The following is a 12,992-nucleotide window of genomic DNA, read 5'->3' on the forward strand; positions in this document are numbered from 1 at the left end:
CAGAATTGAGGTTGTGTGAGGTAGTCTCGCTTAAGAGATTTTGCTCATTTAAAAAAAAAAAAAAAAAAGGTCTCGATCTCAATGGGTTCTTACCTAAAGACCACAAAAAAGGTCACATATTATATTTAAATCAGGTCAGCGTCTCATTTCTTAAAGTGTCCTTACATGTCTCAAAAGTTAACCTTCACTTGACTGCAGTGAACACACGCAGGTCGCTGACTCTCTGTTGATAACACTGTAATGAACAAGAGGCGCTGAGTGTGTCGCTTCTCCCTGTCCTCTCATATTTGTCCACGCCGTAATGACGGAGACCGCTGTCCACAAACCCGTCCCTCTGATGTGCCCTGGACTGACAAAAACACTGACAACTCACACTCACCTGCAGAACATTCACTCAGGGCTTTGTCAGCTTACGTAATACTGCCCTTTATGACACGAGGACGGCGACTGCTTAATCAGAGAGAAACACATTTATATTGTACAGAGCTGTCGTGACATCAGAAAGTGTCAATAGTTGAATGTTTAACTGTGCACATGTGGATAAACTTGTTAATGTCACTCTTGTGGTGGCTGTAATTGCAATTTGAATTGTCGCCATAGGCTATTGTGAAACATGCAGTTACAAAGGTATAATGTTCTCTGCAAACAACAGCTTGTCTCCATGGCGTAAAACCTTTTCTGAAATGCTGGATATGTTCAAAATGTGAACCGTGAATTGAAACTTGAATATTTTAGTAAGTAAGTAAAACCTGGAAGTACATCTCAATAATGTACATGTGCGTTGTAGAGTGGTCAAAAAAACTAAAACACAGATACTGATTGAAAATAAAACTAGTATCCAAAATAAAACTAGTATCCAAACAATACTTAAAATATATTATAAATAATGGGAAATAATACATGAAAAAATAGAACACCATTTTGAATTTTCTTGATAATCTAGTGTAACACCACGTGCTATAAACTACTTTCATTCTATGTTAAAGATAACATGTTGTTAAAAAATAGTATTCATGTTCATTTTTTGCAGTGTGACAACATTATGGTTTTCTCAAGAGACCAGTAAAGTTTGATTTCACAACAAGAGACATCCACTATGAGCTGTTTACCGTTCTATTTTTACTTCTAAATGCTAACTTAGGTCAGACTGTCCTTGGCTTTTTCTGAATGGTAACACATGTTGGTAATTCAAACCTGTTTCCATTTTAGTCCATTGTTGACATTGTAATTGCGTTGTGGCTTTTTACGGAGCAGTGCTGTTACTGGACTTGATGCAGTCTGAATTCAAATAAGGTCCTTCAAAATGCAATATTTTTCTTTTTTATACGAAACGCCATTAATAGTAAAAGTCACATGGTTAATCACAATAATACATAACAAACCTTATAGGGCTACTGGCTGCTAAAAATATATATATTACTTTTAATTTTTAGACACGGTTATGGAAGTCATGTTTTTTTTTTCTTTCACAGATGAAAAAGAAATATTTTTTAGTTTGTTTGGTCACAACACTAAAATAAAATCTCAATACAAAGGTAGATTTTTGATACCATAATGCTTCAAACCCCTAGAATGAAATTTTCAACACAAAATAATATACATCAAGATTATTCTAAAACCATTCAGGGAAAGTTTTCATATATGAATTAATTGATTTCAGTATTGATGCCTGCTCAAATTAATATATACTTTTGATAATAATTTGAACATAGATTCGATTTTTTTTCAACAACCCCAATTTAGACGACACAAGTAACGGAAGGACTAATCTAATTTGGGGTGGACAGACTCTTCAAACACACACATCATGGTGACAATAATGTCTAAATCCAATCATCTCCAGCTGCAATTACACTGGGGAGACTGGTCAGCCTTTTCCACTTGCGTATACACTGTTGTTACAATGAGATAGGATCTTTGACAGAAACAGGTTGGAGGTAGATTGGACGATACTGGCATCACATGAGAGGGGTGATGTCCTGTGGGATGGTGTCGGGAGTTCAGGATACTTTGTTTAGTTTAGTTTAGTCAGGAACCATGTACAAAATCATTCATCTTCAAAAGAAAAGATGATCTGCACCAGATTTAGCTATTGCTACTTTGCATCCGCCGTCCCTGGACAGGTGAATACACAATATCAGTAATAATAGCTACACATTTAATTCCAATTACAACACTTTACATTCAATTTTTAATAATAGCTCAGTAAAAAAAATAAAAAAAAATCACAATTTCAAAAGCAACCGTTGATTATCTTGCAAGTTTCAAGTAAAATTATGAATATATACAGACAACTTTAGACTGTTTGGAAGTTGATTTCACTGTGTCATGGTTAAAAATGTGCAAAGACAGAGGATCTTTTCGGGTTGATGCAGTGGAGCAGGTGGATCGAGAAGTTCGTTCAGAGCAAAGTTGGACACATTTTTTCATAGGTGGAGCAGGTGAAAACGTTCTGACTGAGCTTTCGATTATCTGCATTAGGGTTGCAACGATTAATCGACTAATTGTTTTGACTAGTTGTAGTATTTTGATGATTATGTGAACTGACCAGGCTCAGTTATGTTGAGTTATGTTGAAAAAGTTGTTGAAGTAAGACACATTCAAGACAGGTTTTTATCTACAAAAGCATAAGGAAAGGACTATGCTACTATCTCAACAAATAATCAATACAAATATACAGCACATAAATCCACTTTTAAGATAATGAAGCTGTGTCGACCAAAGTAATTCCACATTGACCTTGTGCGAAAGGGGAGAAAAATGTAAATATAGACTTAATTCAGCACATTAGATATTATTTTGGGCAAAAGCTGAGGAAAAAGGTCAAGAAACAGACTGCTTCTCAAGTTCACTTCCTTACATCATTTATTTTAATCCAGACCTCCATCCAAACACTACAAAACTGTTACCGTGCAACTGTGCAAGAGCTCTCTTCATGTTGCTCCTTTCCACAGAGATGGAGATGTTACTCAATTATTCGCAGCTATACAATACTTTGTAAATGCATGCACTGTTCTGCACATCATTGGTCAAATTACATCTAGGTTCAGCAAATAAAATGTTTCAGATTTTTGTCGTAAAAAGTGTTTTCCACAACCCAATATCTTTTTTAATAATTCAAAACAAAAGTATGTTGTCAGTGCTTTGCTCACAAGAAATAATCTACTGATAACAACAAATGTCCAACCTCTGAGCTTGTTTCTCTGTAAAATATGGATTAAGGCCAAGTGTTTTATTGTTAGAAATTACCTTTAAACACATTCATCCAGGGACTGCAGATGGAAACTAAATATTCTGCTATAATCTTTGCTTGAAAAGGCTTTTAAGATGTTCTAGCTTTGCCTTTATTTGATTGTATTATACCTGTTGTAAATATAAATGGTAGTTTTACAACAATGAAGTAACAGTTTGTGAAGAAAAGTGTATTGAAAATGACAGGAAGTAGAGCAGAGTACTACAACATATTTATGACATCACATTTTGGCACAATTTAAACCCCAATCTGACCATTTAACATTATTTCAACAAAATAAAGTTGTTTTCATATAATTTCCTTTGTCATTTATCATTTCAGTGTACAACATGTTTGCTGGTAACAGTTATGGAATTGCCTAATCTGGTCATGATTTCCAATTAGGAAATAAAATGATTAACCTGGGGGAAAGATTTTTGTATTTTTGAAATATGAAATATCATAACTGAGTAATGCCACCTGTCATAGTTATTTTAATGTCTCTGCATGTTGTATATTGTATGAGACTAAATTAAACCAGAAAACTTACATAACACACATTCAAACAACATTTAGAAAACGTATGATTCAAGATTGAATGCCATTGTGAACTATCAAAGTTAGTATGTGACTTTAGATAATGTAAGTCACAAAACACCACGTTTCCATTCTATGCAAAACAGACTGCGGGTGATTTTGGATGCACCCTTAGAAAACGAACTGTGAATCTCCTCAGGCACTTGTCGAGTTCCCAGGTGCAAACGGATTTGGTGATGCAATGCTGAAATATTGTTACAGCCAAAACTCATATTTCACTCCCAGTACAATATATGTGTCTGCTGACCTTTCTTTGTCCTCTGCCTGCAGCTCCTTCTGTCCAGACTCCATGCCCCGCTCTGGGATATTTAATCAGTTCCACCTCACTAACACTGTCCCCTGTTTGTCTCTGTCCCGCAGGTTATGGCCACGCCGCGCCCAGCACCGACGGCGGGAAGGCCTTCTGCATGCTTTATGCTCTCCTTGGAATCCCCCTCACCCTCGTCATGTTCCAAAGCGTGGGCGAACGGATCAACACGTTTGTCCGCTACCTCCTGCGGCGCTTGAAGAAGTGCCTGGGCATGCGACGCACCGAAGTCTCGATGGTCAACATGGTCACGTTCGGATTCGTGTCCTGCGGGAGTACGCTGTGTGCGGGAGCGTTGGCCTTTTCGCATTTCGAGGGATGGACTTTCTTTCACGCCTTCTACTATTGCTTCATAACATTGACCACCATCGGATTCGGGGATTATGTGGCACTGCAGAATGAACAGGCTTTGCAAACGCAGCTAGAGTACGTAGCGTTTAGCTTTATCTACATTTTGACTGGGCTCGCCGTGATTGGAGCATTCCTCAACTTAGCCGTGTTGCGGTTTATGACAATGAACGCCGAAGATGAGAAAAGGGATGCCGAGCAAAGAGCATTGCTAGCTCATAACGGACAAGCGGGGCACGTGCATTGCTCGATGGATCCCAATTCACCCCTGTCCACGCCTTCCGGATGTGGTGGCGTTAGCGGGGTGAGCGCGAGTGGGGCGGCCAGTCGCGGGCTTCGAAATGTATATGCCGAAGTCCTGCATTTCCAGTCGATGTGCTCATGTCTTTGGTATAAAAGTAGAGAGAAACTGCAATATTCCATCCCAATGATAATCCCTAGAGACCTCTCCACTTCGGACATAGAACAAGGCGATGGCTATTCCAACACGCTACATTCAAATGGGTGCGTGTGCAATCTGCAGTGCCACTCGGGCATTAGCTCAGTGTCCACGGGATTGCAAAGTATCAACACCTATAGACGACTCAACAAAAGAAGGAGCTCTATTTGAACTGTAAATATTTGACGACTTTGACGATGTAGATTAGTATTGCATATTCAAATTTGTATCTACTGAAAGACTTTTAAGTTTTTGAACAAGGATGCAGTACCTTTACTGAACAGAGGTGGCAACATTGGCCAATAGCTGGTTCAAGCTGTTTGTGTGAACAGCTGACATTATTGATTATGTCACCATGTAAAGAAGCAATAAAGACATTAAGGAAATCGAATGGCAATTTAGAGAAAAAAAGTAAATCTGATGTTTTAAATGAGATGTTTAGGGTTAGGGTTAGTGTTAACCCTTACCCTAGGAGCCATAATCAACTTTGTTGTGTCACAAAATAACATGATTTTCTCCAACCTAATTTGCTCTGGGCATTTTAAAGAAGGCTGAGCATTAAATGTTACAAGATGAATGATTGCTTTTAACCCAAATTATTTTATGACTTGTATTTTACAAAATGTAAGTTGAATGTTTGAAGAGGGCATTCTATGTGTCCAAACCTACTAAATAGATACCAGTGGATCTAGATAAGTGATGAGCCAGAAAGTTAGATTCCAGAACAATTCCAAAACAAATAAATACAATAAAATAATTATAATATGGAGGTCCTCCAGCCCAGGTTAGAATGAATGTGTATATTCTATCTTTGCATTATTATTTTATATTATATTAACACTATAGTTTACTTTATATACATTTGCACTGCTTTATTTTTGCAACATTTCAGAGTATCCCCACAAATGCAGGACATATATATGTGTATAAGAGAAATTTCTCCACAATGGTTGGAATATATAGAATACATTTCACTGTGAGAAGTGTTAATAAGAATGACTGCATATAGATGTAAATAGAAACCCTTGGGAAATTATTATAAGTTCCGGATATTCACTTTTAAAATTGTAAATATGGTAATGATGGAAATTATGAAAATGTAACTCAATAAAATGATGTAAAGACTATATTAGGACACTTTAATGATAGGGATATTTTTTCAATAAAACTTTTCAAAAGTCTTTAGGTTTTTAATGCCAGCTCTTTGTTTATTTAGAACTCACTGCTGCAGAATTTTGCAGAAATCACAACCCATTTTGTTCGCTCTTTGTGTCTGCTTTAAAGATTAGCTCTCATCTTTACACAGTTTAGAGTCACTACCGGTACAATCCCTTTTACATTTAGTTACCATTTTGTCTTATAATAAGGCGGACAAAGGCACCAGATCAGACCAGATGCTCTTAACATTACTGCTTAGATTACAGCACAACTTTACTTTGGTTAGAGCTTGGACCTGGTTTTGACGGCTTGGTTTGGTCCTATGGTCAGCTTAGCCATTATCGCAGGTTCACACGAAAACCAAAACATTTTTATAGTGGTAAATATTGCAATCCTATATAATTTCTTCCAATATTTTAACCCAGAATAATTCTTAGATATTTTTTTACAAGTTAGTAGATGGATGTTAGTCCTCTCTATTTTTTACAGTAGATGTTTTATGTTACTTCTATTATTCTTATTTATTGCCGTTTTTCTGTCACTGTTTCTCATGTTGTGAATGATGGACTCTGTTTAGGACTTAACATTCACTGTATGATTCATTTTGAAAACAATAAAATACTTATAACATTGTTATTTCTTGTGCTTGATATTGATGTTTTTTTCTTGTTTATAGAAAGTACTGGATCTTTGCATTTTAAAGCTTGCACAATCAGACAAGTGGCAATTAATGAGCTGAAGGCACATGTTTAAATCTTTGTTTAAGATATTTTTGGCCAGTAGACTTCATTGGAAAGGATAGTAGCATGAAATGGGGATGAGAGCAGGAAGGATATTGCAGCAAATTGTCCAGAGCCGGATTCAAACTCGCAAAAATGCTGACATGCGCTCTACTTGACAACCGAGCAGCACTTGCTATTATATTTCAATGTGTGAGTTACTGTGTCCAAGTAATTTTCTTGTGTGGATTAGTTGAGTTTGTCTAAGTCCAATTTGAAAGTATTCCTGAAACTTTTGAAACCTCAGTCAATAGCTGAAAGTCTTTTGGGACATTTCAACATTTGTTGCCAGCTTTTTCATTTTAATTTAATATAGGAAAAAATATGAAATAAATAGAATAATCAACTCTGAATCGTTAAAGAACTGTTTTGCAAGGTGCAGGTGTACATGGAAGAATGACCACTGTCCTATCTCTTCCCTCTTTAAACTTTACCTGCTGTGCAATTTCATGGAAAAATGTCTGTCAAGGAATAGAAGGGAATTATTCAGCGACGAAAACTACAATCAATAAGTTTGGATTAGCCTTGTTATGTGTCCTTGGAGATTTTTTCGTTGGAGACGCAATGGGCACAAAGAAACACAAATCCGACAATAGACCAATTATTCCAATTGACACATTCACAATACCAAAACAGCACCCAGTTGTGGCAGTTACTTGGCAAAATACATTACAATACAATTTTTCCAACAAATTCGTCAAAACCTTCCCAGTCTAAGGCACTTACAAAAGTCAGACTGTAAAACACATCACAATAAATGAAAAATAATATCAACAACATTAATTTAGTTGATACTGTTACATGCATTGAAAACAAAAGCCTCATATAAATCTGAGCTTTCAAGGGGAATTATGTCTAAAGTATATAAATGGATTCATGACCTGGACAGCCAATCTACTAAATACATTAAAATTAAATGGGAAAAAGATGGTCATGTTTTTTTGTTGACGGACCAAGAGTGGGAAAATGTGTGTACATCCCAGTGGAGGACCACAGAATCACATGTCTGGAGGACATTTTGCTGGAAAAATGTGTCACGCTTTTTCAAAAGATGTTGGAGATGTTGGTTTTGTGTTGGTTTCCAAGAGGCACATCATTATCATGTGTTCTGGGACTGTCCAGTTGCACAAAAATATTGGTCAGAAATTATCAAAGCATTGATTGTATTTGGGCCCACGGACATAAATGTATCGCTTTGGAACATACTTTGGGCGGCTGGGAAAAGGCCATCACAACACTTGGCTGACACAAACTGCACCCACGATAAAGGACTGGACGGACATCAAAACTGACATACAGAAAATGGAAAAAAAAATACAAACAGCCTCATCTTACAAATGGACAAATATGACCGAAATTGGACAAAATGGGACAACTATTTTGGACTTTGTGTACCTTGACTTTATTTTTCGTTGGATGCCCCACCTTCCCAAATTAATATTTTAAAATTTGAACTGCTTTGTTTCTCTCTGGTCTTGTCCAGCTTGTTTTTGTTGTTTCATGTTTGTTTTAAATTATTTTTTTCTTAATAAAAATGAAAATAGAAAACAAAAGCCTCACTGACACTCAGCACCACTCACTCACTCACACTATCAGTCCCAAGTCTTCGTTACGTTCATTGCTTGCATGGGTGTGGGTTTTTCCATTCATTAACGAGCTTCTCAGTGACGCCTTACACAACACGATACATATTATTCAAATTAAAATGTCTAATTCCATGTGCTATTCTGGTCCCTGTTCTGTGTCTAGCCACCCTGAAAAACATGCATTTGCTGCTTGCGCGAATTCGGCTGTATGCAGCATGCTAACACATGATTTACTGTACCATACCGCTGTGATGTCATCTATTATTAAGAAGAGCAGGCTGGACTTGCATGCCACTGAATTTATGTAACAATGTTCACATCTCACTTTGCCTTGGTAAATGAGGGCCTGCTTTGTTTTCTTTGTTATATTTCTCATATTATTTAAGCTCCAATATGCAGGATTTTTCTTAATCTCACATACATTCGGGTTCTTAAGCCTACGTCATATATTTTTCGAAATAAGAATTTATTTCGTAATTTATTTATGTAATGACATGGTCGGTCACTCTCTTGAAATGATAAATTATTAAAGCGGCACTGCCTGGGTTCTCTGCGTGGACTCATAATGTATGTGCCGAATATAACCAATGGACTTCAACAGTGAAGAATGTGCAATGAGAGGATGAGGGTTTTGCATGTGAGACCGAAAATATGACACAAACTGAACAAAACTAATTTGTTGGAATGAGCCAAAGTGAAAATGGAAATTAAAATTTGCTTACCTGGATCACACATAGAACCAAGCATTAGTTTGTTCCCAAAACAAAACAAAAATGTAAATCTTTATAGTTTACAGAACACTCTTTCGGAATGTTTTCAATTTGAAGCGATTATTATTTTATATTTACTCAGCATAGATAGTCCAAGCTCTTCTACAGAATGCAGTGGAAGGCTGTAGCAGACATACATCAGTATACAGAGGAGGTACTAGTCTGGAGTGTGTTACTTTAATATTGACGTATGATTTCCTGTGTATTATTTGACATTATTTTATTTGCGCCTTTAGTTTTAACCCGCAGGACCAAAGTGACTCCAGCTTTGGTCATCACTAAACGTCATTTTCTTACATAACTAAGGTCCGTCTATATCCTGGGTCTCTAATAGGCGGCCCATGGGCCAACTCCGGACCGCCAAGCAATATGGTCTGGCCCACAGCGCATCCACAATACGTTGTGCTGCTTTGTAGCAGATCTGCTGCTGGTCACGACAGGCCAGAGAGCAAGCACAAATGTGTGATGCTGTAGACACAGTAAATAACAGTTTCATGATGATTTTATGTAAATAAAACATGCGTTGGGACCGTGTGCTTTGAGTGTTTGGATGTCTGCTCGCTAACAAGGAACATTGTATGTAGTTACACCCGAAGACAGCGTGTTTTCTATGCTTCGTCGTTGGATTGAAAGGCCTTAACCTGTGTGAGAGCACGGTAGGTCAGACAGTTAGTGATGTGCAGGTTGTCCATGGGCCTGTCTCATCTAAGTGCACCTTTGTCTTAGGAGCGTCTAAATTCACACCCTCATAGACTAATTTCTCCTTGAATATGCGCCGGATTGTAATAAAACACACAATTTTACAGCTAGAGAGAATGTGACTTTAGGGTTGAAGGAAAGACTCATTTGTTGTTGCTATTTAAAAAAAATAGATTCGGGGCGGCAGCTGCAGGTCAGAGAACATCAGAAACATGCATGACACTGTGCATGTGGTCTGGTGACAGCTGCGTTTGTTCGTGGTGCACTAAATGGCAAAGTTAGCTCTGTTTGTTTTAGCCAACTGTATGCTACTGTATGCTACTAATTATTGTAACTATATTCCTGGTTTAGTCGTTTTTAATGCTTTTTAGACCTGACACAGTTTTGTGTGGTTTAAGCCTGAGGCTGTCCTTGTTCTAATATAGGTAATTTCAAGACTAGGTCTGATAGTCCATGACCTGTCCTGCTTCAGTCCTGCTTCAGTCCTGCTTCAATCCTGCTTCAATCCTGCTTCAGTCCTGCTTCAATCCTGCTTCAATCCTGCTTCAATCCTGCTTTAGTCCTGCTTCAGTCCTGCTTCAATCCTGCTTCAATCCTGCTTCAATCCTGCTTCAGTCCTGCTTCAATCCTGCTTCAATCCTGCTTCAGTCCTGCTTCGGTCCTGCTTCAGTCCTGCTTCAGTCCTGCTTCAGTCCTGCTTCAGTCCTGCTGTAGTCCTGCTTCAGTCCTGCTATAGTCCTGCTTCAATCCTGCTTCAGTCCTGCTTCAGTCCTGCTTCAATCCTGCTTCAGTCCTGCTATAGTCCTGCTTCAATCCTGCTTCAGTCCTGCTTCAAACCTGCTTCAGTCCTGCTTCAGTCCTGCTTTAGTCCTGCTTCAGTCCTGCTTCAATCCTGCTTCAGTCCTGCTTCAGTCCTGCTATAGTCCTGCTTCAGTCCTGCTATAGTCCTGCTTTAGTCCTGCTTCAGTCCTGCTTCAGTCCTGCTATAGTCCTGCTTCAGTCCTGCTATAGTCCTGCTTCAGTCCTGCTTCAGTCCTGCTTCAGTCCTGCTTTAGTCCTGCTTCAGTCCTGCTTTAGTCCTGCTTCAGTCCTGCTTTAGTCCTGCTTCAGTCCTGCTTTAGTCCTGCTTCAGTCCTGCTATAGTCCTGCTTCAGTCCTGCTTTAGTCCTGCTTCAGTCCTGCTTTAGTCCTGCTTCAGTCCTGCTTTAGTCCTGCTTTAGTCCTGCTTTAGACCTGCTTTAGTCCTGCTTTAGTCCTGCTTTAGACCTGCTTTAGTCCTGCTTTAGTCCTGCTTTAGACCTGCTTTAGTCCTGCTTTAGTCCTGCTTCAGTCCTGCTTTAGTCCTGCTTTAGACCTGCTTTAGTCCTGCTTTAGTCCTGCTTTAGTCCTGCTTTAGTCCTGCTTTAGTCCTGCTTTAGTCCTGCTTTAGACCTGCTTTAGTCCTGCTTTAGTCCTGCTTTAGACCTGCTTTAGTCCTGCTTTAGTCCTGCTTTAGTCCTGCTTTAGTCCTGCTTCAGTCCTGCTTTAGTCCTGCTTCAGTCCTGCTTTAGTCCTGCTTCAGTCCTGCTTTAGTCCTGCTTTATATCTTATCCATGTTTTTCTGGTAGTTATGGTTTGTTTAGTCTTGGTTTGAACCTGAACTTGTCCCAGGTTTGATTTGCACTAGTCAAGTTAGGTTTCTGGTAAACACTGGGTTTACATTTCTTGGGTTTTAGTGTTTTAGTCCTATTTTTAGTAATGTAATATTGTTATAATATTTTATGAATTCAATTTATGATGTTGAATTGCACCACTGTGAGTTGTTTGTGGATATTACAGAGATAAAACATAAAATTGTGGTGCAATTTTTCCTTCTGGCCCAAGGATCTTAGCCTTCCAAAAAATCTGGGCCCCTGGAGACTGTAATTGGAGACCCTTGGCCTGTATAGTTAGAATACATTGTCTGTAACTGACTTTCTCAAACTGTGCTGCAGGTACTAGGCTTCTTACCCTATCAATTCTCCTCAGACCAGTACATTCAGATTGAAAATGGCTTTCAGCAGCAAAAACTTTTGGATTTCAAAAACATTGTCCAGATGACCTTTGACCATTACAGTTGGTTTAGACTTGACAAACAAGGATCAAGTTTTATACAAACACCTTTTAAAAACAATCATGCCCCCTTCGTGAAAATTGCTCAAAGTACTTCAATCCAGCCCTCCTCATAATTGATTATGATTGTACAACTCTAAGCTCAATCAAAACACTCCCCGCTGAAGTGTTCCCACTGTTTAACAGACACACACTAAGCTGACATACGGCACAAATGACACGTGACGGACATCAGTTCCTTCAGCTTGGACACAGTCACGCGACAAACACTGATCATGGGGGAAAATATAATATTTTCCTGTGCAAACTGGTATCAAGTTGTAAGTTTGATTGGAGGGGGGAGAAGATACAATGGAAGTTGAAGTCAGTTGAAGTTTCGAATTCCTTAATTCCACTAATTCCGTTAATTGGTGGAACATTTAATTTTTTTCCTAATGTGTTCCATTTTGCCCACCATCTGATAAAAAAAAAAAAAAAAGATCTACCCAGCTCCCGGGAAATTAGAACATCAGAAGAAAGCTCAAATCAAACACAATTATTATCAGTTTGAACACCAAACCAACAAATACAAAAATTGCCATAAAATTTAAAAAAAAGGACATGTGGACTTTTTTTACTTTGTTACAAGTCTCTGTAAGTTATTTTTGGTGGAATTGGTTTCAGATTAGAGAGAAGTCCATACCTCCAAAAGCAGCTTTACTTCTTCATATATTTACCAAAGAGAATCTAGGCAGGATTTGTAGAAAACACAATAAAAAGGGGTGGCATCCTAAGAAAAGAAAAGTTAAAGCATTTAAATTCATATTCAATTCAGAAGAAAAGCCCAGTTTTGTCCATTGTCTGTAAAATTTGTCTATTTTGAGATTAGGCCCATAAATTCATATTTGTTTTCCTATTGTGCGTGTTTCGGTTATGAATCCAAACAGGATTTTAAATCAGATTTTCCTCTGTGCAGAGCCTTTTACCACTTGTAATTAGAGTAAATC

General features: G+C 38.1%; 1 protein-coding gene across 1 annotated transcript in view; it reads left to right on the forward strand.

Moving 5' to 3' along the window:
* The window catches only part of kcnk3a (potassium channel, subfamily K, member 3a), a 37,700-nt gene extending 30,987 nt beyond the window's left edge, over window positions 1-6,713 (forward strand). The window contains exon 2 of the mRNA XM_072440537.1: window positions 4,190-6,713. Within this exon, the coding sequence (XP_072296638.1) occupies window positions 4,190-5,094 (905 nt within the window). The 3' untranslated portion in view covers window positions 5,095-6,713. The remainder of the gene's footprint in view (window positions 1-4,189) is intronic.
* The last annotated feature ends 6,279 nt before the right edge of the window (window positions 6,714-12,992 follow it).

This window comes from Eucyclogobius newberryi, unplaced genomic scaffold, assembly GCF_026437365.1.
Source record: "Eucyclogobius newberryi isolate DKJ021-1_F unplaced genomic scaffold, fEucNew1.0.hap1 SCAF_1, whole genome shotgun sequence".
In the NCBI taxonomy this organism is placed as follows: Eukaryota; Metazoa; Chordata; class Actinopteri; order Gobiiformes; family Gobiidae; genus Eucyclogobius; species Eucyclogobius newberryi.